A 26,768-nucleotide genomic window follows, 5' to 3' on the forward strand; every position below is an offset into this window, starting at 1 on the left:
TTAAAATTACATATATATATATATATATATATGGTGATTATATGAGAAAAAAATTATCTTTTTGAGTTTTTCTTGAATGATACCTCTTCTCAAAATTCTAAGACAGTGATATTCGATTTCAAAAATCTTAAAAATATCCTAAAAAATATCTTATATTTTTTCACCCAAATTATTTAGTATTTTATTTTAAAAATATTGTACAATATTTTTATTTTAAAAACACTGTATAGTATTTTAAAAACAATGTACTGTGTTTTGTGGATAAAAATCAACCCACAAAACATCGTAAACAATTGGCGAAAAAAATGATAGTTTTTTTTAAAGGGAAATTTTTGGAAGATTAAAAATAGAGGATCACTACTTAAAATTTTTGAAAAGGAATACCATCCCAAAAAAAAACCCAAAAAAGAAATTTCTTGGACAATCACCCATAATAAATAAATAAATAAATATAAATATAAATATATATATATAATGAATTTTGTGCTATAAATCTGCCCTGATCCAGTGGGATGGCATTTCTCCTGAGAAACAATTATGAAACAGCCTTGTTCAGTTACCAAAAAAATCTATGTTCTTGGTGGGTGAAACTTCCCAAGCCTATTTGCCTAAGAAACCCCCTACCACTACTTGCAGCCCATACTTTATTTAACCAGGAGTTGGATTTCCTTGTTCCAATCTTTGTCTTGTCTTCTCTTCTTTCAACCACTTGGCCTGCCTTCTCCACTTCTCCTCTCCAATCTCCTTGTAGGTGGCAGACACCAAATTGCTGCCATCTGTGTCTGGCCACACTTCTTACATTCAAAGTCCTTCTGCAGGAGGGCAAACAGAATGATGGGTGTTCAAGTCCAAGACCCAGATTACTCAGAATTTGTGGAGGTTGATCCTACAGGGAGATATGGCAGGGTACCTGCACTCACAAACCCTTCAATTGTATTCATTCCTTTCACTTTCAAGGTCAATGCTTTTGGAGTTTCCATGTTGGCCAATGTGTTCCATCTTTTTGTTTGTGTTTCTGCAGTTCAATGATATCCTTGGCAAGGGTGCTTCAAAGACTGTGTATGTTCACTCTCACCTGTTGCACCACCCAAGCTCTGATTCCTTCTGATCCATGGAGTTCTGCTCATCTTGGGTTTGTTTTGTTTTCTTTTTTTGATGTAATTTTATGCCAGTTATAGGGCTTTTGATGAGTATGAAGGGATTGAGGTTGCCTGGAACCAGGTGAAGCTCCATGATTTCCTGCAGAGCCCTGAGAACCTGGACAGACTTTATTGTGAAATCCATCTTCTCAAGACTTTGAAGCACAAGAACATTATGAAGTTTTATACCTATTGGGTTGACACCTCTGAGAGGAACATCAATTTTGTCACTGAGCTGTTCACCTCTGGCACTCTTAGGCAGTAAGTGGATTTGTTAGGAAGATGTTTGATCCAAGAAATCATGCAATTTTGTCGACCATAGATTTTCTTTTGATCATGTGATAATGTGTGGATAGGTATAGGCAACAGCATAGAAGGGTCAATATTAGGGCAGTGAAGCATTGGTGTAGGCAGGTTCTTAATGGCCTTCTCTACCTCCACAGTCATGAACCCCCTATCATCCACAGGGACCTCAAGTGTGACAACATCTTCATTAATGGGAACCAAGGCGAGGTCAAGATCGGTGACCTTGGCCATGCTGCTATGCTCTGGAAATCACATGCTGTCCATTGTGTTGGTATGAGCCATAGACATTAGGAATCAACTATAAGGATTTCTATCGATTCCTCAGACACAATTCTTCCTTTATGTCGTTAGTAGTATCAATTTCATGTTGTCTTTGAAATATTTTGCAGGCACACCAGAATTCATGGCTCCAGAGGTGTATGAGGAGGAATACAATGAATTAGTGGACATCTACTCATTTGGGATGTGTGTCTTGGAAATGGTCACCTTTGAATACCCATACAATGAATGCACCCACCCGGTGCAGATATACAAGAAAGTTATCTCTGTAAGAACTGTAAACTTTCAATTCTATTGCAATTTAGCATCTTGTTTTGATTATTATGTCAGTAAAGATAGCTTTCATTTTACCGCTAGGGGATCAAACCCAAAGCTTTGTACAGAGTTAAGGATCCTGAGGTCAGGCAATTTGTTGAAAAATGCCTTGCCACAGCATCTGAAAGGCTTTCCGCTAGGGAGCTGCTTAAGGATCCTTTTCTACAAGTTGATGATCTTGGTTCGAGCTATGACGAAGGAAACATCAGCAGTATCGACTGTATTTTGGGGCAACCCTCCCTTGGTCTCATCCAAAGTAATGTTTCCTTTATCACCAATGAGTTTTCAAAGAGTTTGCACCCTGAAACAGAGTTGCAGAATGGCTGGGACTACGATGTGACAAAAATGGAAGCGCTTGGAATGGACCTACTCAATAGTCACGAAGATGAGCATCCTGCTATTATGGACATTACTATCAAGGGAAGCAGAAGGGAAGATGGGAACATCTTCCTGAGGCTAAGGATTTCAGACAAAGATGGTACAAGTGATTTTAGTTCAAAATGTAATTTTCTTGTATTAATTCTTTGATCCAAAAAAGAGATAACGGACACCTAAGTATTGTTTTTGCAGGCCATGTACGAAACATATATTTCCTCTTTGACATTGAAGCTGATACTTCATTGAGCGTTGCCATGGAGATGGTAGCAGAGTTGGCTATCCTGGATTATGATGTGACTAGAATAGCAGATATGATTGATAGAGAGGTAGCTTCACTGGTACTGGAGAGGAAGCCAGGTCCAAGATTAGAAGGAACTCCAGGGGTTCCTGCAGCTACTTTCTGCCAGAATTGTGCCTCCAATGTTTTATCATGTGGTTCACTTCTAGACTCTCTCTCACTGAGAAATCCATGCTGCAGTAACATGAAATCAGTTCACTGTTGCCAACTTGAGGGTGCTGAAATGCCTGGTCAATGTGAAGAGCTAATGTACCCGGTTGAGGGATCCGAGCTTCGTATGACTGGGAGACCACCTATGCTATCGACAGGCCAAGGCTTAATCACTCCAACAATGAATGTAAATGATTAGAACCTATTGTAGGGGGATGAAGAGGTTCTACAATTTGATGACTGCAAAAGAAGTGTGTGAGAAATCTCTAGTTAAGTCAATCTCGGAATCTCACCAGTAACAGTCTCTTGAATTACCAGAGGGGAGTTACCAGTTCACTACACCCAAAAAATTAATCAATGGCTATTAAAATGAGATCAGTCATGACAAGGCAAGGTGCTAGATTGAGCTACAAGAACAGATCAACCAACAGATGACAGTATCCAAAAGAATGCTGCATCCAACCCCAGACTCTACCAATATAGAAAGAATAGTGGAGTCCTCCCTTTCAGGCAATCATAACTCCTTCCATATACATCAAAGTGATACAAACTGTGCCTCTATGCTTAAGATGGCTCCTGCTGATGTAAATTCTGGGTAGCAGCGGAGAAACTGAACACTGCAGGTGGCCCCTGAGATAATGTTCACAAGAAGGAACTTCTATGCTGGAGCCATTGCGCCACGTGCTCTTACTAGAACCAAGTCCTTCCTGTTGATAATTAACATCGGAGAAGCCTTTTTACAAATACACTGGCAGTCTGAATATCATCTCTCCACCTGCTTTCTTGTACAGCAATAGTGAGATGCACTGAAATGTATCGTTGTTCGCATATTCTTTCGCTGTTTCATGTAAGTTGATTTTCCTACTCGGATAGATGAGGTCTGTTGTACTAAAATAAACACTAACTTGTTTTACGTTATAAGATTTTCCCAAGAGCATGAGAAACATTTCACTTGCTTAATGAGCTTAATCATGTCACTATGTTAATTTCCATTTTCGGGTTTAGCAAGCCTTTACTAAGTTCCTTTAACAGCTTCAGCATGTTCACTGTGAATCTGCTGCTGTAAGATAACTGTAATTAGCCTAGTAGGTCATTGGAACTTCAAAATTTTTGCTGAAAGGTTGTAATTGACTATCTAAATCATTAAATGAATGAATCAAATATCAAAACCTGTACTTTAACTGTTTGCTAGTTCCTTCAGTTGCTGTCTGTGTTCTTTAAGCCTCTTTCTTTGAAATATCGAGGCTGGTGTTGATCTTCATTGAATGGCACAAGCCAGACAATGAGTGTCCACTGAAGAGGTTGAAAAGTCAGAGCCAGCCTTGCAGTTGCTGCTAATAGGCCTACAGTGGCTTCCATCACATGCTCTCAAGAATCAAAGGTGATAAAGATAGCCATAAACAAAGTAATACTGTAGAGAGATCAGGAAATGGATGGAAACTGATAGTTAAAAAGGTCCGCAGTTGAATGTGAGAAAATGACAAAAAAACTTTTAGAAGTCAGCTTTATGATATGGTCAAAAGCATCGACTCAGATTGTGGTGGATAGCAAGGTAGAAAGAATCTTTGTGATGAGGAGGAATCAAGAGCACTTCCTTTGCTTGATCAAAAGCAAGTCCATCTTGTTTATAGATCACATACCATGATATGTACAGGCACATACACCTCTTTGGGATCTACTTCCATGAAAGTGCCAAAACTGACACCAGTGGAGTTGGCCAAAGGTGTCTGTTTGATAGTAGACCTGGGTTTTGTTCATATGATGAAGCTCATTTATTCACAAGCTGGTTAATGGGTTATCAAATTAATATTCTTTAGATACATCGCCTTTTAATCATGACAAAGGACTCATCAGAAATATGGCAAGCACATCAGGATCTAAATCAGTATGTTCTGCTTCTTTTTTAAATAACTTTTACTGACAAAAAGATGAGTAAAAATTAGTCCATGCACAAATTTGATTGAAGATTTAAACCTCAGGCTTCATACTAACTGTCTGTCTTCTCTGTCCAGTCAGAGATGATGAGATCATGAGTTGGAGTGAAGATTTCAGGAAGGAAAAATCTATTGGGTTGAAGTTTTGAGTTGCCTACATGGTTTACTTGCACTTTTCCTCCTTCCAATTTATGACTTGGTCAGGTATCAGTTAATGTAGAAGAAGATTGTTTTTCTTTCTAGCAGTATTCTCTTTTCTAATAGCATCAATCCTACCAGCTTTCCCCTCAAGTCTAATTCTTTCAAAAGATTTGATTGCAGGCTATCTTTTTATTCATGAGGTACCTCACATAAAACTCTGTGAGATCAGATGAGCAAAAGCAACATGAATGAAATGATATAATATGTGAGCTGCCAGATTTCATGGGACAAAAAAGATTTATATGCTGAAGATCCAAAACAAAAGCTTCTTACAGCAAAAAATGCAGTCTATGAAACTGAGTAAAACATACACCTAACTATTACTGGCTTTAGCAAGAAATTATCAAACTGTCTGCATATGGTATAGAAACCAAGAATCAAATGTTAGTATATAGCAAGTCCTCAACATCATGGCAGCTCAGAAACCAGATCAAATCTTTTCCAGAATGGCTGGTAAACAGCACACTGGAGTCAGACAGACAGACATATATATATATATATATATATATATAGTAAGATCTTTGGTCCAAGACATATTTTGGATACCTAGACTTGTCTTCGTTGATCAAGGAGGATCATGACAACCCTTAATTGAGTAGAATTCTTGGTTTGAAATAAATTAAGGAGTTCTAAAATCTGTTGATCTGAGAGGCATTATAGGGCTAATAAGGACTTGATAAATATACTAGTAATAAGGTGAGCTTAAACATTTTGAATTAGTGTATAATTTCAACAAAATTAATATGTCAGTTATTTCATTCGATCATTCTCTAATAGGAAAGGACAATTAGATATGACATCACAAAGGAGGATGGTTCAAACTAGTATGTATAGGATTGTCCAAGGTGTCTTTAAGATAGAAACTTCAAGCTTTCGAGGTGCTTTCGGGATGAAAACTGAGTTTATGAGAGAATTTTCAACTCGGTCCCTGTATTACCCAAGTTAATAACCTGAAATGTATGAGTTGAGTCGTCAAAAGAAGTAAGCCTCTGCTCATCATGTTGAAGACGAGTTATTATACCTAATCACAAAGTGATAGAATATTTTATAGAATATTTTATGGGGGAGATAACCTCTAATCACCTCCAATGATCCCCTTTTGACCTCTTGTCCACGTGCGCAACACGAGAGGGGACATGAACTATTTGCCTTAGACATGTTTTGAAATCTTATCCACGCGGGCAAATGGGTGAAAGATGATTTGAAACTTTTCTCTCTACTAAGGACACACATTGGTTGGACGAGAAGTTTTATGACCTCCCCATCTCTTCGGGACCTCTACGTACGAAGGTAAGGGTTGGTCTTTTCAACCTTCACACCTTAGATAGAGACAGGGATTAGTCCTCTTAACCTCCACACCTCACATATCTTGGAAGTACCTTAGATAAGTTTATACCTATAGATTCGGATCATGTCGGATTGGTAAATACGATCAACCATATATATTTTTTTCCTAGTAGCGGTATTCTAAAGACCACCATTCCCATGACAGGACAAAGAGGGATGATGTGCAGAGAACCAGCTCCGTCAAAAGGTATCTCATGTGCTCTGTTCTTGGGTCTTTTCTAATAGCCAAGGATTCAGCAGAATATTACAGTCAGTCTGTCAAATCTCTGGATTCTTGAGGAGCTCCTGCAGGGAGGACCTCAATGGGATTGCCGCTAGTTTGGCAGTTATGCTTCTACGGTACTTTAAAGAACATGTAGTAGCTGCAAACAAGAAAGAAATCAATCAATCAATCAATCAATCTATCTAACAATGGTGGTTGCTCCATACAGATGAGAGACAGCTCAAAATATGGGTCATGCAACTGTCATGCCAGCTAAAAGTATTGCACCAACTTGTGGACAGCCCCTTCTCCTCAAGCAAAGAAAAGAAAACCCTACAGCTTGTGAATCCATGGTAGAAGAAGGAAGCCAGCCTGTGCAGTCCAAAACTATACACAGCCTTCCCTTATAAAAAGCTCTCCTTCTTCCACAACCATAACTGCATTCCCACCATCTCCTTCTCTACTTTTCCCTCCTTCCGTTAGTAGCAGCAATGGAGGCAGCTCTCAAGCTCAGGCTCTTTGCCGTCGCCATGATCGCAGTCGTGATGGCCTCTTCCTTAGTGGAGAAGGCCGCCGCGGCCGAGGCTCCCGCCCCCAGCCCCACCTCCGGCACAGCAACCTCGTCGTTCTCGGCCACTGCTGCTGCTGCTGCTGCTTTGTTCACCCTCACCTTCGGCTATCTTTTCTGCTGAGCGACATGTTCTTCGAATCCTCTGTATTGTAGCTTCATTCTTCATTCCTCTGTTGCCATGGGTGGATCTTGTGTGTGTAATGGATGGAGGGGAAGAGGATAATGCATGTATGACGATAGTAAATGGTGGGTTTGTATCATTTCCATGGTGTTTATAATGATATGATTTGTGTTTTAGCAAATTTCCTAAAATAATCAAGTTTTTATTTTGTTTTTCACATAGCACCCCTGCTTTATTTTGACAAAGTATTTTTTTAATTTTTTTAAAATAAGATTACCCTTGTGGTCCTCATTATCGCCTCCGTCATCCTTCATCAAGCAAAGGCAAAGAAAGCCCCTCCCTACTTCCTTGCCTTCTTGGTTGTCGAAATCTTCTTTTTCACTCCCGTCATTCCTCGATCTAACAACAAGAAGCCCTCCTCCCTCTTTCTTTGTTCCCCTAATGTAAAAGTTGAGTGGTGATACTAGAACTCTCTTTTAACATAGTTACTTAATTTTTTCATACAGTGGAAGGGGGAGAAATTAAAACCAAAGAACTTCTAGTTATTGAGAACGTCGAAGGAGACGACAAGAGAAGAGTCGCTAAGGTGAGATACTTTTAGAAGTGAGCTATGAATGTTATGTGAGGCAACCAATGAACATATGAAGGGGGTAGGCCTCTCGGTCAAAACTAGACTAAGGGTCCAAGGGGTAATATGCCTTGCAGAGATGACATACTTTGTGATGGGACTCGGGTGACTAGTTAAGTGATGATGTGATTAGATAATTTTATTCTTATCACTTAACGTTCATAATTCAGGGGCAATGGTGACGACGAGGAGATAAGAGCCACGATTGAAAGAGAGACGATGGAGCTAAGGATAAAGGGCTATAAGGGTAATCTTATCTTCAATGTCATACTCAAATATGACACATATTTTTAGGATAGAACTCTGAATTAAAGGTTCTAAGATTGAGGTTGGCATTTCTATTCATCCAAATCATCTTGAGAGAATTGGTAATGATAAGCTTGAGTGTTTAGGAATCAATGCTCAAATTAAAATGAATTATGTTTAATTACACCTTTTCCAAGTTGTTGAAAATGAATTATGAATTATTCCCTATGTTTAAGAATGAGTGGGAAGAATTGGTGGGTTAAGAGACCAGGAGCGGGTCGGATCCAATCGGATCTGGGATGTGGATCCGAGTCAATAACGCCAACCCGCAGGGGAGTGACGATGGTATTACCGTAAATTCTGTGAATCCAAGGATGCTAATGTGTCGTATCACCGTCTGTAAGGAGAGCCGGGAATTAGGGTTCTGCCAACGCTGCATCCGAGGTACGTGCGTGCCTGCTCACCCTTGTCGATCCTCGTTTGTCATCTCCAAACTCGATCTTTTCGTTATCTGACTACGAGTAAGTCTTGCTTCGGTCTCCATAGTTCGCGCTCTCAGCTGACGGTTTAGGCTTCTTCCGGAGGCGGTCCTTGAGAGGTTAGGAAGAAGAATTTGTTTCTTCGATGTGTCCTCTTGTTATTTCTCTCAACTTGTTCCCTAGGCTACTCTGTTTACGATAAATTCCTCAAGGGACTTGGGGATTGATATGTATCATTGTAAAAGTTCACTTTTTTTTTTAATGTTTTTTGGGTTTGAAGCTCAGCGCTTCTTGATCTTTCTGTGACGCATTTACATATCTATCATTTTGCATAGGTGCTATTGTTCCTTTTCGGACTTCTTCTTGTATTAGATATATTCTAGCTCAAGTGTTGATTGGAGTAGTAGCGTATTGGGCTAGAAGAGACTTAATTTTTCATGTTACTGATGTATGTGCTAAAGCAACATGAATCATTTGTCTTAATTTTCTTCAACAAACCATGCCTTGTTATACATAATACTGAACAAGAACAATATATTTAATTTGCTAATTTTTCCCTAGGCATGAGTTGGTTCCTGTGACCCCTTTTAACAAAGTTTGCCCGGTCATTATTACACTACAGCAATTGATCGAAGTAAAGAGAGATGTTGAAATAGTTAATCTAGTTTATTTTGATGTCAGTTTCAGGCTTTGCCAGAAGCAAAGAGTTTTTCTTGGTGTTATTTTTTTTTCTTTTGCTGCTTAAGCCCTTGTCATATGATGTTGAGATCCATACTGGCATTTATTTTTATGTTCATATGTATGTGCTGTTTATATGTTTGTAGACGTAAAGATTATATACCATAATGGCTGTATGTATTTATATGAGTGACAAAATCCCTAGAACCTATCAGAATTATTCATAATGTTTTGGAAGATTTAGTTATTTTAAGTTGTGGTTTTTAAACATCTTCTGAAGGAAGCCTTCTGCTGTCTACACCACTAACATCACGGTGTTGCCTTTGCCATTTATACTGCTGACAAGCTAATTTGTCCTAAAAAATTAGTTTCTTGCACCTGCGCCGCCCCTACGATTAATGGATTTTTAGAACTTGATTGTTCAAATGTATTCTAATGGTTTTGAAAAGATTGAAATTCTTACTATTAGGATACAGCTTGTGTACATATTCAAAATCAAAATAGTAGGATGCTTTGGAATGTCTGCTTAGACATTTTAATTTTAATTTCAACTTTTTGAACTAATTTAGGTATTGTTTTTTTCCCCTTCTGTTCCTCTTTGAGGCATTGTTATGTAACTTTCAAACTCCATGCAATATATTTTGTACCTCAATCATAGTCTTAGTCGAGACTTGTGTATCAATGTTTGAGCGTTTCAGTACAATTTCATCCTCTTATTTGACACAAGGAACTGGTTATTGACAATGTATATGAGGATTAGTACATCCTAAGAACCAACCATCTTAAGGTTTGTTGGTAGAATTCAATAGATTTTCATTTTCCCTTTTGATATATTTGTGTTTATTTTACTTGTAATTGATGGATTAGTTTCAGGATATCATGTGCTGTTTTCATTGTAAGCTTTTGTCGAGGAAACCATACATGCTGTCTTTTAAAGGCTTTATTTGTTTTACAAGGTCATGCTTGATGACTTCTACTGCTATTCTGTGCTAAATCAACGTTACAAACCTGAACCATGTGATTCTTCAACCAAGACCTGCAACATTTAATTCGTTGGACATGCTATGCTTACTATGTTTCGTCTCTTTTCCATAGTTATGTTGCTTTTGTTTCATAAAAAAATAGCAGGATCCACCAATACCTTATCTGATCAGATTGTGTAACTTGTCTTTCTGCAGCATGGATACTCAAGCTAAGCTTGCAGTCGTCGTCAAGGTGATGGGTCGTACCGGATCCAGAGGTCAAGTGACTTAGGTCAGGGTCAAGTTCTTGGATGATCAAAATCGTCTCATCATGAGGAACGTGAAAGGTCCAGTAAGGGAAGGTGATATCCTCACTCTCCTCGAGTCCGAAAGGGAAGCGAGGAGATTGCGCTGATCGTATTCCCTCGGTGAATCCTGCATGGATGTGCACATGAACATGATGCAGTTTTGTGGTAGATTAGTTATTTGCCCTATTATGGCACTTTGGTGTGGTGTGCGATACCATTGCTAGCTTGACCAAATGCCACAACTATCACTTTTATTGAACTCTTGGAATCATTTTGTTTGGTGCTTATTAAGTTGAAAATGTGGTACTTGTGTCTGATCCCTCGCATCTAATTCTTTTTTTGTTACTAGAATTAGAACAACTATTATTTCATCATTTTTACTCTCCATTTGATCTTTAGTCTGATCTATTAACATTGATGAGTAAATAATTAAAAGGTTCATTAAACAAATTTAATCTCTGTTCTATTAAAATTCACTGAATAACTAAATATAGAAATCAACAATATACACATGAAGAAGTATAATTTTTTTTTCGTTTTATGCATATAAGCCCTCTAAAAATATAATTACATAGGATATGCCCTTATATTATCATGGTTAACACCACTACCACTCCCAATGCCTTGCAACGACAATGTTTAGGGGTAATCCTGTCATTCCGACACTTTTTCCAGAAAACAATATTGATGTAAATTATACACCATATAATTTCCCACTTTATATATTCCGAGAAACAAATGGATTATAAATATATGTATTGTCTAACCCTTATTCCTTTAATGCATATAAACCCACCACAATTATAGAATTTCGAAATTCCCCTTTATATATTATATATATTCCTTATTCTTGTGTTCGCAATCACATCAGTACCCTTCGAAATAAACTATAGCACATACTATAGGGGTGTTTTTATGATTCCAACTTTTTAATAGACCTAAGTTATAAAAGTAGTAATGCAATTATTCGTTTTACGTAATTAACTACTTACATGAGGGTGGTTATGCAAAAATACCCGTCTAAATATCACGGGCACCGTTCCTCCTGCCATCACATCACACCTGTGTTAAATCTGCCATTCAGTGGCCGTCGCTCCCCAAATCCATTTGGAGGAAGCCCAAAGAGATAGGAGAGCTCGACTTCCGCTCCCGAGACGGTCATCCCTGCTTTCCCCGAGGTAAAAGTCGAATCTTTGGTGCTATTACTCCAATTTCTTTTGCGGAGATGGCAATCATCTTTTTGTTCATCGTTGGTTTGACTTCCCTTCCCCCACAGCTCCGGAATTGCTGGGAAAGGGTTGGCGGCGGGTTTGATTTAGCTAGTAATTGATTCACCCAAAGACCAATCTTGTTTGTCCTTTGTGATAGGTGTGATTTCTCTTTTCCGCTACCAGGGTTGTTCTTGTTGAGCAGCGGCGGAGAGCGAGTTCTTCAGGGAAAGGTAAGATTGGAGCCGCTTTTTCCTCCCTCTTTCGGGCTGTCTTTGCCCTTCCTTGCTGGGAACTTTCTATCGCAGGGTCGTCTGTGGTGGGTATCTGGATGCCTTTTGCTTCGGTGCTTTGTGTCCTGGCTCGCCTTTTTGATCTATAGTTACTTACAGGGTGTAGCCGTGAGTTGTTTTGAAGGGTCATAGATGCTTAAGATGGAAAAAAAAGGAGAACAACGATGGTTTGTTCTTCGAAATCGACACTACTAGAATTTGCTGCGGAAGCAGAACTCTAGGGTTGATGATGTTTGTTGGTCGAAACATCAAGCTATTCTGAGACGGAACTAAAGATCGAGCCTCTGTCACTTGAAGGTACCCTGGGAGGGCCGGGCGCCCGCCTGGTTAAACTTAGGCCAGCTCGAGCGTGAGTCGAAGCAAAACACTCATCTGGTTCGATTGAACCAGGTATCTGTCGCAGAAACCACCACCCGCCTGTGCCCTAACGTCGAAGTCCTTTCCCCCACTGCGTTCCTCGCGGCGGCGGAGTTCCTCCCACCGGCGAACGACGGCGGCAGCGGCGGCGGCTTCTTCCCCTCCCTCCAGGTATATCTCTCTCTTTCTCCTCCTCCCTCCTACCTCTGCCCCGTTCACCGCAGTCCCCCGTCTCCCCCACTCTTCCCCTCTTTCCCCCTCTTCCCCTCTTCTTCGTTCACCGCTGCCCTTCTACCGTCCTACGAACCTCGTTTTCCCTTAATTTTGATGTGTCGAATTTTGAGTATTTGGAATTGTTTCTTTGGATGTTTTTATGCTTGAGTTTTGGATTTTTTTTCTATGAAATATCTAGAGGTTATGTTTTCTACCCGATCAATTGTAAGCGGTTTGGAATTTGGTTTTACAAGAATCTAGTATGCATGCAATGAGTGTTTGTTACGTTTTGTTGATTGGTTGGAAAGCTTTTAGTGGAAACAGCATTTCAGCATTCCCACATAAAGTCGGTCTGTGCCTTAGTTTGTATGAATTCATTGGACACCTGATGTTGTACGAACAACATTAGGAGGTACTGTACATGCATAACATACAACTTAGTGCATGGAAAGTTGCACATCATTGTGCGCTGGATCAGTTGAGAACAACAGCTGCCTGCTGTAGTGAACAATGTGGTTTGGTATTTTAAATGAATGCAAGTTTGATATATTATTTTAGTTTTACTTTGTTTTTATTAATCATGATATATAATTTTTAAATTATAATATTCATGAGTGTCTTGCTTCGCTCGAGCGAGTGCCTAGCGTTTTGAACATTTTGGGACCGTGGTGCCTTTTGGCGTTTAGCATGTTTGACTACACTTAAGTTTCTTATACACATTCTAGGACGTATATCAGCACTTTTGGGCAGTGTCAATCTCAAGAAATTTTGCCTTTCTTTTCAATCTACTGCATGGTTGGCTTCTCACTAGTCGTTGTGACTTAAGAGGAGTCATAGTTGTTAACAGACATTTACACCAATGATTTTTGAGCTGATAGGAGATGAAGAAGATTCTGAAGAATCTACCTATCAAGATCCATTCTCTCTGGATTGTTTGCATTCGGTGGTTACTCGAATTAGATGTTGCAAAACTACATTGCTACCTATCAACTAGTACGGGATTAGTATGATGTCCTTAGAAACAATATTGTAATGCTGAATTTACCTGACCCCCAGGTGACGCTATTTAATTATTGTAGTTTTGGAGTGACAATTAGTTAAGGAAAGTTGACAGAATAATTAAAAGGCATCAATCATAATCTAGGAGATTTCTGATAGAATTGCATCTTCAGTGATATGAACCATTAACATGAGTGTCTTTCTATTTGATTTTAACACTTGTCTAGGATGAGATTTCTTTAGAAATTGGGAGTTTTTTGATGACCATTAATTGAGGGGGATGACAAGATAGTGACGGTGTAAAAAGTAGTGGTAAGTCATGGAGTACATGTGCTAAATGTCTTTGCCATTGATTATATATGGTTTAAATTTAAATAGTGTTTTATGTGGCTGCTTTTGTAGATGTGTCAGAGTGACCAAATTTTATAGGTCATGTATAAACTTAGTGCACATGCAACAAGCATATAAAATACATTTGCCTTCAAATATATTTTTGGATAGATGTCATGCAATGTTTACGATGAATGGTTCAGTAGGTTGTCTATGGCATGTTGAGATGCTTAATGTGTCTCGCATTTCCAATAGAGGGTTTTGATGCTGGTAAGCTATCAACACTAGACATGTGCCTTTGCATGTGTAAGAATTCATTCCATTTTTTCTGGTTTCAAGGATTGCGTATTGTGTGTAAAGAAACAACAGCTCACTACACAAGGTTCCTGTGCTGGATCAAGGAGGGTCAATGCGTAAGCAGAGAAAGGCTGTACAGGATCCAATTTGGCATGGTATCCCATGCTTTTCTTGTTCGCAAACCTGTGGTTGTGTTAGGACTTGTCATATGGCTTAATATCTTCTTAAGAAGTGTAGGTATCAGCCCGCATGGTTCAGTTATCATTAGCTGTTACTTCATTACATGTTGGAATATAACTATGTATAAAATAAGTGCTTCAGACTGTACTTGTGTAATCAGTTTAAATGATGCATCCTCTCTTTGTTTTCACTAAAGAGAGATTCTTTTAATTCTTAAGCCTGTTATAATGAAAGTAATTTATGAGAATTATCTAAAAGTATGCATTGGAGTATACTGTTTTATTTCTTTATATTCCTGTTGTTACTTTTATGTGTCTTTTGCATTAAAGTGTGCTTAAAAACAAACTTCATTATGATCTATCTCAGGTATATTCTCTCTAAATTATCGCTTTAGGATATATACCTTTTAGATACATACCTTTTAATTTCCTAGTAACTTCTATATTGTCATTTTTGGTTAGCCTGGTGGATTACGAAGAATCAAGTTGCCATGCATAAAGACAGTGGCTCCAGTGACACTCCAAATTATTTGGGACGAATTCGACATCGTAAACGCCCTAGTGAGGTGGGTTGCTGCATTGTTGATGTTCTGTTTAACAAATGTGGATTCACTAATATTCTTTGGTTTTCAGATGTACACAAGTTAAGAAGCTTAGGTTTTCATTTTTTGAAATGTCTGGTAGCGTACATCACAATCATTGTTTTGATGGATTGATATGATTGATGCATTTAATTTAATTTGTTTTATGTCTTCCTATATTTCATTTGTGGGGTTGCTGTGAACTTAATGCAAATCAGGTGTCGGATGGAATGATATGCATATTGCTATGAGACTACCATTTTCCGTAAAGAGATACACAGCAAATTGTTGTTGGGTGCAATCTGTTGTTTTTGTCTTTGTCAATTAATCAAATTTTCTTTGTTTACTGGATGCATAGTATGATGTTATATCATTATAGTTTTTATGAAACATTTAGAGAATGTAAATCTTTCTTTTCAGGTTTCTGCAGATGCAAATAAAGCAAATGGATCAAAATTGCTTGTTAATGACCGCAATAAATACAAATCAATGCTTATTCGTACTTATTCATCAGTGTGGATGATAGGGGGCTTCACTTTTATAATCTATATGGGCCATCTCTATATATGGGCGTTGATCGTCGTCATCCAAATTTTTATGGCCAAGGAGCTTTTTAATCTACTCAGAAGAGCCAATGAAGAAAGACAGCTTCCAGGGTTTAGGCTGTTAAATTGGTATATCTTGGGTCTCGTTTTGCTATTTTTGCAGTTCCATTGGTTTGAATAGCTTCTGTTAATTTTTTGTAACTTTTCTTCATTGGTAAATGGAGACTTTGAGGTTGGCACTAATGTGGTATGATTTTTTATTTTTCACTTTGCAGGCATTTTTTCTTCACTGCAGTGTTGTTTACTTACGGGCGCTTTCTTAGCCGGCAGCTTGTCAACACTGTGACTTCAGATAAATTGTTGTATCAGCTTGTTAGCGGCCTTATTAAATATCAGATGTTTATTTGCTATTTCCTGTATATTGCAGGTTATATTTTCTTTTAGTTTTCACAATGTTTGTCATATTAACAAGGCATTTTCATGTAATAACATTATTATGGCATCTGCTTATTATGTGCTTTATTGTGTTAATAATATTATGTGCTGTCTTTCTATCTTTTTCCTTTTGATTTAGTACATACCCAAACATACTAATGGTGACCTAAGATTTTTCCTATTCCTCAGTAGAATTTGACATCTTATTTTATGGACAAGTGGACAATGATTACAAAAGTAGTAAACAAATTCATAAGCAATAGAGTGATAAGGAACACAATCCATTCCATTTGTAGTGAAAATAAAAACAAGATGTGCAAGAAGAGAGGGATGTAGAATTTTTATCTTTTCTTTCCAATGCATATATTCTAAAGATAATTCCAGATCTTTCAAGAATAAGTTCAATATGAGACTTTGACTTTGAAGCCAATTCTAGATCGTAAAAAAGGCTGAAAACGTAAAATTTGAAACTGAAAGTGTTTGTTAAATTTTATTACCCTTTCAAGATTACTCCAATGAATTGTTCCTTTTTTTAAATTTGAGAGTGGACGATAGAAGACAAAGCATCTCTGTTGCCAATGAGTTGATAGTTGGTCTTTTGCTGAAATTATGTAAATAATTTTATATCCTACAATAACTAGTTTGATATGGTTAATTTTGTTTTGTAATTGGAAACCATATGAGAAAGTGTAACTTGTTATCATTTTGTTTCTGGTCTCAGTTGGAGAAACTGTTTTAACTCCCATAGATAGGATTCCTCCTCTATTCTTGAACCAGTGATTTTGCATCAAATTCTTCTTTTTTCCAATTTTGCATGGAATTTTGCATGAAACTTAAATCATGTAGTACACCCAGTTAGTACCTCATTGGTCTACAACTGGCCTCTCTTAATTAGAAGCATCACCTATTAATGCTATCATGCAATTTATTTCTTATAATGGGAGTGTTTTGTGACTCAAAATTACTATTAGAGGAATGATCAATATCATTTCATGTGGCATAGGTTTTGTGTGGTTTATTCTTACACTTAAGAAGAAGATGTATAAGTATCAGTTCAGCCAATATGCGTGGACACACATGATTCTTCTAATGGTATTTGTGCAATCTGCTTTCACCGTCGCAAACATATTCGAGGGTATATTTTGGTAAACTTCTATTGATCTTATTCCAATTTTCCATTTATGAGAAGTTGACTATTGTCAATGTCTTCTAGAGTAATTTACTTTCAAAGGCATGGCATCTCTCTCTCTCTCTCTCTCTCTCTCTCTGAAATAGTATGACATCGTTATCAAAGTTTTTGGCATTATCAAAGTTTTTGGCTGTATTGTTTAAAAAGCTTAGATGATTGTACTTATTGTTTATTTTGTTACTCCATGGATACTGAATAGAATGCTAATATGACTCAATACACTTGATCATTTGGTACATCAAATCTTCACAGAAAAAAGAGTCTTTTTTCAGATTTATTAGCATCTACACCCCAATGGTCTTTGTACTGGATGAGCATCGGCACCCTGAAACAAGGGCCCTTGTTCAATGCCCCTTCAAACTCTCTCTATATATTTAAAAAAAAAAGGTTAAAAATCTCCCTGCATCTCAATTTGCCAAATTTCTGAAGGTTAAAAACTTCCCCCTCCCCTCTTTTCTTCTCTTTGTCCATTGTTGGAGATGTTGTGGTTCCTTTTAAGATTGTTTTATATATTCTCTTCCTTTTTCCTTTCACTTCCATCAGTTCTCTTTCCTAACTATGAAGATGCGCCTATATATGCCAATGGCATCTATTATGCCAGCCATTAATCAGCATGGGAGTGCTTTAGAAAGACATTCTTTTCTAAAATATAGGATAAATGCACCTTAGAAACAGCAATAAAAATATTTAGTTATACCATGGGAACTATGCTTCTGTAACATTGTTCGCCTTGCATGCAACTAGGGCTGTTATGCAACCCAGGCATCAATGATAAATTTTTTCTTCTCCTTTAGGAATATTCAAATGATTGATTAATGATTATCTTCTCATCCTGGGTAATGACAGTGTCTCATGTGCTATACATGTGCAGGCTTCTAGTACTTACTAGAAGTTAATCTTTGGAACATAGTGCTCTGGAGATAGCAGATAATAAAAGATGTATCAATTTCACTCTATTAACAATAATTTGATGCTTAATAATAATGACATAAAAAACATCAATTCCTCCTGAGAGAACCATCAGGTATCTCCAAGATACAGTATCCTGATAATATCTGCTTTCTTATTCAAACACATTTCTTCATTGTTACTTATTTGAAGTATTGAGAAGTGCTGCTATATGACACACCTGTTATGTGTACAGAAAAGAATAACTATAACAACAATCATGTCCTAAGATTATAGAATGAGTGTATTAAAATCACTTATATGAGTATAGCATCACTTATCTGAAAAGAGAATTCTAGTGCAAGATAGAAAATATCAAAAAATTTTCAGTTTCAATTTCTTTGGACTTTTTTCATCTCCATGATACATTCATATGAAAGAACAATGTGGACTATATGATCTATATATTTGAATGGTATCTTTTTAACTGCTCCAGGAACAGAGTAATTGTAGTGTTCTCAATTGTATGTTTTGAATTTTAGCTTAGAATACCTCGTTTATTATTTCTAGCATGCTTTTCAGATTTCTTGTGATTCAAAGTTTTATGTTTGTAGTAAAACTATGAAGGATGAATATTGCCCCTTTACAGGTTTCTCTTACCAGCATCACTTATTATTATCAATGACATTGCTGCATATTTTTTTGGGTTCTTTTTTGGGAGAACACCATTGATCAAACTATCTCCAAAGAAAACTTGGGAGGGTTTTATTGGGGCATCAATCACGACATTGATCTCTGCCTTCATGGTGAGCATCATCAACTTGTTTGTTGACTATGCATTATACTTTTTAGTCTGTTTATTTTCTTTTTATTACATAAGCAGTTTTTTTAGTTCATATAAGGCAGATAATGCATCTAGGCTACTGTTGGAAATGCGAGACCCATATATGTATATATGCAGACAATGGGGTTTCATGTCATGAACTTTGTTAGTAACATTCTTAAATGTATTTCTTTTTCTTTCTCTCTCTTATGTTCATTTTGGTGATATATATTTATGATGTACTGATGTCTGAATTATAAATGAAAGAATAAAAACAGATGAGAAGAGATAATAGCAAGAGGGACCTGCAAGAAGAAATTTGAAGAATAAGGGAGGATATTCTAATGGAAAGAAAGGAAAAGATAAGAGAAGAGGGAAGATGCTCATGTTGATAGATAGGCTTTGAGCAAAATGAGATGGATTTCATTGTTGCAAAGCATCTTCATTAAAGACTCATCCACTCTTCTTAAGTCTCTTATTATACTAAAAAATAATTACTTCAAAGTTCAAACCATTAAAATTTTGCCTACTACTAACATGGCATAACAAATGAATAAGCGAAGAACATATTTTCAACCCAAGTTAAACTTGTCTGGTGTTGGAATTGAAACTATATTTTCTGGCACATAAATATACATGAAAGGCCTCTAAACCTTTCTCACTTTAGAAGGAATATTGTGATAGAAAAAATAGAATTTTTAGATGTTTGAACCTATTAAGTAGCTCAGTAATGTAAGAGATCAAGCCATTGAATCTCTTGCTATGTATATTTAATGGCTGGCATATAGGATCTTGTTCCAACTAGTGGTTTGTTGCCAGAGAAGATATGTTAGTAACAATGCACACATAAACAGACCAGCTGTCTTTGTTTGTATTTATCATGAACAGTATTTACATAGAATGATGCAAATGTTGGGCATTTTATTCATCTATTGAGAAGTTGGGAACGTCACACTTTCAACATGTCATGTGTTGCAACTAAAACAATTATACAGTTTTTTTCTTTTTCAGAAAGACCAAGATTTGGTAAGATTCAATCAGGATGATATCATGGGACCATTCTTTCTTGATTGAAGCCTTGTTTTCCAATTGTAATAATCAGTTGTTTAAAGTCGAATAAATAAATTTTTGGAGTCTCGTTTTCTTTGAATGTGTTAGCTACAAAGGATGATCATAACGTACCTTATCTATACTACATTCTATCAAGTGTTTGCCATGAAAAAAACTAATTTTCTGGTTGGTTACATTTTCAGTGCATATTCAGAAATTCCTTTGTGTTTGGCAATGATTTATTCAGCATGGTAGAAGACAAGTTTTGTGATAGAGGCTGAGACTTAGTATAACAATAAAGTTGCTTCCTTGCAACTTGGGAGATCAGGGTCTGAGTCATGGAAACCTCTTTATATTCAGAGATAAGACTACATACATTGACCCTCTTAGAACTCGCATTTGGTGGAAGTCTTGTGCATTGGCCATGCCTTTCTAAAAGCTTTTTATAGAACATGAACAGTAATATGTTACCACACTGCATTATGATTTTATGATACCAAATTATATGTTTCCGAGGAATTATTAGTGGTCCTATTGAAAAATCTCTTCTTTTTTTTTTCCTATCTCCAACATTAGATTGTCGATGATGAAACGAATCTTACTATCTATGGTTAAGTAAATTTCATCAATTGATCAAGAAAAATATGAAACTACTGGTAATAAATTTTCACTGTTGTTATTCAAAGCTCATTTACAACTTTCACTCAAGGATTCAAGTAAAACATAGAATGTTTTTAGTTTATATGTATTATTTAGGACAACTAATTACTTTTTTAGGAACCTGAAGCCTAGTGAGGCAATGTAATTTGGTTTAAAACCCAAGTCTGATACCAGTTTTGGCACCTTGACAGATTGTGTACTAGCCACTGTAGAGTTATATGGTCCGTTTGTCGGCCCTTATTCAGGTCGATAAATACCGATTGATATGTATGATCGGCATTGAAACCATGCTTGTAAATACACCTTTTTTTCAAAGAAAAATTGATATTTAGGACTTGTAATATCAAAATAGTAACATTTTAAAAATATTTCAGATGACACTAATCAGTTATATGTTTTTCCGGTCTGATCAACACAATTTGTATGAGCTTTTAACAAGGGTCTAATTGTGACCATTGATTCAAGTCTTCTCTTGTTGGTATTTGTCCTTACAATTTTTCGTTGTTTGTTATTTAAATTTGTAATATTTGAATGTGAGTTGTCAACGTATGTGTATATGGAGGCTGAACCAACAGGGATAGCTTTTGCAGCAAGCTACTGTTGATTTTTGGTCATTTAATTTTCTTAATGTTATTTTGCAGTTAGCAAATATAATGGGCCAGTTCCAATGGCTTACATGTCCTAGAAAGGTAACTAACCCAATACAATTATCCAAGCAATTATCAGCTTGATTATGAGCTATATGATGCTTTTCCACTTTACTGACCAAATGGACTATTTGTAGGACTTATCAACTGGATGGCTGCATTGTGATCCTGGCACGTTGTTTAAACCAGAATATTTTTCAGTACCTAGATGCATGCATCAGTGGGTAAAAACACTCAAAACTGCTGGGATATGCTTTTATCTTTGAACTAGTGCATTTAATTTCACTCATTTTTTTGCAGAAAAATAATTATTTTATGGCTCCTTATTTATCTTTTCTGCTCCCTTTTGTTGTTGGCCCATGCAAATTCTTGGCCTTCTTAGCAAAAGAAAAAAAAATCATCTTGGCCTTAAAAAATCAATCTTCTTTGGTTTTCTTTGTAAATTGCTATAGTTTATTCAACAATCAAGAGATTTAGACATAAATAGTTATTTAATTTCCGAATATAACAGAGAATAAGGTCATTTATTATCGTATACCAATCATACCCAGTTGCATCTCTTATAATAACCCTTGCCAGTACATGATTGATTTATTTGTTTATTTGTTCAATCCAAACTAATTTATGTGGTTGATTGTGTGGTAAAGAGTAATTGACCAAACCAGTTGTCATGATGACCTTTAGAAATTACATGTGTCTTTAATCATCTTTGAGATTCCTGATTAGTATCTTGGAGAACTATCAATGCAATGGTCATATCTAATTGAAACATGAAATAGTTTCTAAATTTTGATCTTGTTGATTTACTTGTTTTGTCGGTGTCTTTCTTCATTTGATTTGTTCATGGAAGTAATATTTTTCTCGTTGTTGAGTTGTTTCAATTTATATCTGACTTTTCCTTTTCTGCAGTTTCCTTGGAAAGAAGTAGCAATTTTGCCTGTGCAGTGGCATGCTTTAGCTCTTGGTCTGTTTGCATCAATCATAGCACCATTTGGAGGATTCTTTGCAAGTGGTTTTAAACGTGCCTTCAAACTTAAGGTGATATATTAGACATTTACGTTTTGAGGACCCAGAAGACTTCTTGGTAATATTTATTTTTTTCAATTTCTAGGACTTCGGTGACAGCATTCCTGGACATGGTGGAATTACTGACAGAATGGATTGCCAAGTAAGTTGCTGGTCCTTGACATTAAACTTCAACTACTTACCCCAGCTAGTATAACCTCCTGCCTGGAGTGCCTAGAGAAATTACATTCCTATTAAACACAAACATCACATGTTGCATTTCTCAAATCCAGCCTAAGTAAATACTATATTAACCAATCAAATTAGATGGTCATATTCGATGCAACTGTCGTTTATGTGTTGCATCAGTTTTGAAATATATGTTTTATTAAGTTTGAGCTAAGTTTACCAGTCATACGATGCAAGCTTCTAGTTTTTATATGACAAAGCATAATCCAGCCCCATACGTAACCCATCAATCAATGACCCAAACATGAAGTGGTTTGGACACGCAAAGCTGGTTTTTGCTCATTTAAGCTGTTTGATTTACATTGAAGTTAAATATTAAGTATGGTGTTAACCTTCTTGTCTTGCAATACTCTCATGTGTAAGTATTAAGTTTTTGTGCTTAAAAAATATGCATGATATGGTTCATTTGAATTTTATTTTGTTTGGTTTTCTATTGTTTATTCAAGATAGTATTAGTGGCTTTTATTCATCGCAGAACTCTTATATGCTCTTGACTCAAGATATATTTCACTGCTTTAAGAATTTGACATCAAATATTAAGTTACTTGGCAAATTCAGGAGCTGAGAATAATAAGATTCTAAGAAATAGAGTTTCAGTTCTTTCTTCAAATGTTAATAAGGAACATGCTATACTTAATATGCTCATGTAGGCAGAAGTGCCAACCTGTGACTTGAATCATCAATTTTTCTTGAATTGTGACACTGAGTTGGTGCCCGTAATTATAACTACTCCAGGTTGCCATAATACGAAAAAGTTCTTATGTTTCCTTTTGTTGCAGATGGTCATGGCCGTTTTTGCATACATATACCATCAATCATTTGTCATGCCTCAAAGTTTGTCAGTTGAGATGATTTTGGAGCAGGTATGGTGTTTCCATGAATTCCTTCCTTTGCTCACACCTTGGTATGCTATTCCAAATGTTTTGAACATCATGCAGATATTAAGGAACCTTACCTTTGAGGAGCAACAGTTTCTATATGAGCAACTTGGGAATATCTTTCAAGCCAGGCAACTGTTGCAAGCCTAGTTTCTTCGTGTAATTATTGCCTATGTTTTATGTACATTATGTTGCCTATTGCTGCTTCTTAAGGTTGTCTTAGAATCGTGCATAGCCCTTTTTAAATTACATCTTAACAATCTTCTGCTCAAAAGCTTGATATAGTCTTGAGCTTCTCATGCATCCTTTGCAAGTTATTCACTCTCTTTCCATGTTACTAACACTATTCTATTTGAAATTGATAACCTAGGATGGCCAGACTCCAGAATCATTATATATTTGGCACCATCTTATGATACACCATTGAATGGATGGAACTCGTGAAACTGTTGATCTTTGAAACTGCTTGTAAATAGTTTTTGCACCATATTAGCTTGCAGCATGACTGCAACTGGATCAGGTCCAGCACCACGGAAACATACTATATCTTCTTGCATGTGTTTGTCCAGGTTGGAGTAAGCTGGTGTCATGCATCTATATAAAGTTGAGGATTAGATGTACTGAGAATCATTGATCTAGAATCTCATACATTGAAGTATATTTTGGTAATGCACTGAAATGATTAGAAAACAATGAGGATTGAATGCTAAAACGTCATTTTCTGGAGGATGAGCACTTTTTGCTGATGATGTTGTACCTATTTTACTCTTTTATGCAAACCCTTTCTGGATGTATGTTTATTATGCTTCTTTCTCCCTTAGGAATGATATAAACACATAGGTCTGAGGTATTGTGGCTTTAATTTGTTACAAAATTTAATGGAACAAACAAATCAGATGATTTTGGATTCTCTAAGTGTACAAAAATTCATCATGGGAACATCATGTTTATGGATTATCTTTATCACCTTAGATGAGTTATAGTTTTGTCGTTTGTTTTCCTTCAAAGTTTACAACAGTTTTCTCTTCATGCGTATACTAGTTGTGATTTGCATATTCTTCTCCGGGATTTCTAATCCCAAGATTCGAACCCACACGATCTTTAACGGTACTGCATTTCTATTAGTCACCTGTATGTCTTTATAGGCTTTGTTAGATCGCGTTAAATGCATTCAAGATTTTATGAGCAATTTAAGGAATTTAATATCATAATTCATAAGCTTCAAAATCCTTATGGGACCTGCGAAGTAAAATTTGATTAGCACTATTTTTTCGTTTACATTCATTTGCTAATCTTGTGATGAAGCTTCCTATTTATCTGTATGATTTCATCCTTGCAATCGGCTATTACAGTGATGATTTGGACGCATGTCACATAAACTATGAGTCGTCGTGTTTGGTGCGTGGAATTTTTTTCCTTTTTTAGTTTCGGTGAACCCTCTCTCGAGCGCGACACCCAAGTCATCGCCACACGCCAAACGACACGTATAATGTCACAAATCATTGGCTCCTCCATCTTCCGCTGCGGCGCCTCGAACAGCCTCCGCCAAGATTCATTCTCTCCTTTCGGTCAAGCGGGACCCTCCAAGTGCCACGTCAACAATCGAACCCCTTTTCTGGGTCGAATCCGACAGCCACTAGCGGAGTCCAGATCGACAATTTGTGTGCTTCTTTTTGACGTGGGTCCCCCCGCCCCTTGAAGCCAGCTGCCGTCGTCGTTTCGACACGGCACCAATCGAGCCCGATCGCTGTCTGGAGTCGGACAGCTAAAACCCACGGAGCATTTGGCTTGATTAAGAATAGGAAACTTTCAGTTTTGCCATCGTCGTCAAGGGGATAATTACATATTACTCTTTATATTTAATTATCTTTAATATTTTAATTTTTAATTTAAATTATATTAGTATCTTTATAATTAACAAAGTACAAAAGTGTAACATGTAAGTCTATTTATTTATCCTGACGTTGTTAGTTTTATCAACTAAAACATAAAAACAAAAAGTAAAAAGATGATTTTAATGTTGGTGTTGATGGACAACGATGCCACTGGCGATCATGGGTAACCAACCACCTTCATGCATCTTGGCGAGCACCCTCTCAGCCTCTTGGGATGTTAAACATCTGAGGAGTGATTGACTAAAGGACTTGCGCTATAGACGATCATTAATTATGTATACTTGATAATGCTTAACTCTTTAGGCCACGGTGGGTCAGTCGGCAGTGTCTTATCTCTCTTGTAGTGTAGGATCTCATCCTTCCAACTCGATTATTCTCTTATTGTAGACACATCATTCTTCTTAATGGTTTGGGTCAGTAGTATCTCGCCTAACAACCAGCCCTCTCTCGGAGCTCAGGTGGATATTAACATGGCGAGTGCATCAGCTTGGGCATTTTCTACGTGAGAAACTCTTAACACATTGAGTCGGGAGAAACTGTAAGCTAACTTCTGCACTTCGGTGAGGTACTTTGTCATGATCGCATCTCGAGCCCCGTAGCTGTTAGGATCAAGAGTACTAAGAGAGGGGGGGGGGTGAATTAGTGCAACGGAATACTTTCGACGATTTTAAACGACGTTCGTACGATAAAGACGATTTCGGTAAGAAAGCCGATTCGAAAATCACTTTAACTTGTGATCAAGCGAGATACAGTTAAAGTAAAGATATGGAGGTAGTTTGTAGTTAAGATGGAGAACAAAATGTAATTGCAAACTGAAATACGACGTTCGTACGATAAAAGCGATTTCGGTATGAAAGTCGATTCGGAAATTGCTTTAAGTTAGATTAGGCGAAGTGCAGTTAAAGTAAAGTTATGGAGGCAGTTTGCAGTTAAGATAGAGAACAGAAAGTAAATGCAAACCGAGATTTAGAGTGGTTCGGTCAATCTTGACCTACATCCACTTTTGGCTTCCTCCTCCGATGAGGTCACCGACGTCCACTAGAGGCCTTCCTTCAATAGGTGAAGGCCAACCACCCTTTTACAGTTTCACTCCTTTGACAGGCTTAGGAGACAACCCTTATAGAATTTTCTCTCCTCTTTTGAAAGATCAAAACTTGAAAAAAAAAGAGGGAGGAGAACTTTTAGCTTATACAACACTTTTGAGCTCTAAAAATCACATAGTAAGATTGGATTTTCGGTGCCCTTTCATTGCTGAAAGGGTGAGGTATTTATAGGCCCCAAATATATTTGAATTTGAAGCTCAAAATTGTCATCTTCCGGAATTCCGGGGTCTGGCGGTACCACCGCCTAGCAGAGCTCGGAGACTGAGCCCTGGGCAGTGCCACCTCCTGGTAGAGCTCGGAGACCAAGCCCCTGGGCGGTGTCACTACCTGACAGAGGCGGTTCCACCGCCTGGCAAAGCTTGGACACCGAGCTCAGGCGGTGCCACCACCTGACCTGGGTGG

General features: G+C 37.2%; 2 protein-coding genes and 1 pseudogene across 14 annotated transcripts; all 3 read left to right on the plus strand.

The window, feature by feature from the left end:
• The first annotated feature begins 542 nt into the window (after positions 1 to 542).
• LOC135585261 (probable serine/threonine-protein kinase WNK1) lies at positions 543 to 10,859 on the plus strand. Of its 6 annotated transcripts, none has more exons than XR_010479815.1 (9): positions 543 to 906; positions 1,022 to 1,132; positions 1,222 to 1,400; positions 1,496 to 1,716; positions 1,835 to 1,992; positions 2,082 to 2,517; positions 2,610 to 3,712; positions 4,878 to 8,713; positions 10,451 to 10,859. XR_010479815.1 is itself a non-coding variant. In XM_009420533.3 (7 exons), the coding sequence occupies exons 2-7, from the start codon at positions 1,112 to 1,114 to the stop codon at positions 3,062 to 3,064; spliced, it is 1,470 nt and encodes a 489-aa protein (XP_009418808.2). In that variant the 5' UTR covers positions 543 to 906; positions 1,022 to 1,111; the 3' UTR covers positions 3,065 to 3,825. The 6 variants fall into 6 exon arrangements, 2 of the variants coding, with proteins under 2 accessions (XP_009418808.2, XP_064940109.1); XR_010479814.1 differs by having other exon boundaries at positions 1,022 to 1,059; positions 1,173 to 1,400; XR_010479812.1 differs by lacking the exons at positions 543 to 906; positions 1,022 to 1,132 and having other exon boundaries at positions 1,163 to 1,400; positions 4,878 to 8,559; positions 8,662 to 8,713.
• LOC135585933 (phosphatidate cytidylyltransferase 1-like) lies at positions 8,579 to 24,097 on the plus strand. 8 transcript variants are annotated; one of them, XM_065084039.1, is made up of 15 exons: positions 11,596 to 11,720; positions 11,911 to 11,983; positions 12,341 to 12,571; positions 14,881 to 14,984; positions 15,420 to 15,673; positions 15,820 to 15,971; positions 16,983 to 17,124; positions 18,706 to 18,862; positions 21,231 to 21,278; positions 21,374 to 21,460; positions 22,146 to 22,274; positions 22,348 to 22,404; positions 23,270 to 23,353; positions 23,429 to 23,527; positions 23,739 to 24,097. In XM_065084039.1, the coding sequence occupies exons 4-14, from the start codon at positions 14,910 to 14,912 to the stop codon at positions 23,516 to 23,518; spliced, it is 1,275 nt and encodes a 424-aa protein (XP_064940111.1). In that variant the 5' UTR covers positions 11,596 to 11,720; positions 11,911 to 11,983; positions 12,341 to 12,571; positions 14,881 to 14,909; the 3' UTR covers positions 23,519 to 23,527; positions 23,739 to 24,097. The 8 variants fall into 8 exon arrangements, with proteins under 8 accessions (XP_064940117.1, XP_064940111.1, XP_064940112.1 ...); XM_065084040.1 differs by having other exon boundaries at positions 23,748 to 24,097; XM_065084038.1 differs by lacking the exon at positions 23,739 to 24,097 and having other exon boundaries at positions 23,429 to 23,671.
• LOC135593775 (small ribosomal subunit protein eS28-like) lies at positions 10,452 to 10,859 on the plus strand (annotated as a pseudogene).
• Positions 24,098 to 26,768: the final 2,671 nt, after the last annotated feature.

This window comes from Musa acuminata, chromosome BXJ1-9 (genome assembly GCF_036884655.1).
Source record: "Musa acuminata AAA Group cultivar baxijiao chromosome BXJ1-9, Cavendish_Baxijiao_AAA, whole genome shotgun sequence".
In the NCBI taxonomy this organism is placed as follows: Eukaryota; Viridiplantae; Streptophyta; class Magnoliopsida; order Zingiberales; family Musaceae; genus Musa; species Musa acuminata.

Excerpts from the sequence above, each read along its gene's own strand:
- LOC135585261 (XM_065084037.1), top strand. The coding sequence starts at position 832 with ATGATGGGTGTTCAAGTCCAAGACCCAGATTACTCAGAATTTGTGGAG. Across the intron at positions 1,060-1,172 it reads AAGGGTGCTTCAAAGACTGT|TTATAGGGCTTTTGATGAGT; the intron begins GTATGTTCACTC and ends ATTTTATGCCAG. Across the intron at positions 2,518-2,609 it reads AAGGATTTCAGACAAAGATG|GCCATGTACGAAACATATAT; the intron begins GTACAAGTGATT and ends TTGTTTTTGCAG.
- LOC135585933 (XM_065084045.1), top strand. The coding sequence starts at position 14,910 with ATGCATAAAGACAGTGGCTCCAGTGACACTCCAAATTATTTGGGACGA. Across the intron at positions 17,125-18,705 it reads ATATTCGAGGGTATATTTTG|GTTTCTCTTACCAGCATCAC; the intron begins GTAAACTTCTAT and ends GCCCCTTTACAG. Across the intron at positions 23,354-23,428 it reads TTGAGATGATTTTGGAGCAG|ATATTAAGGAACCTTACCTT; the intron begins GTATGGTGTTTC and ends AACATCATGCAG.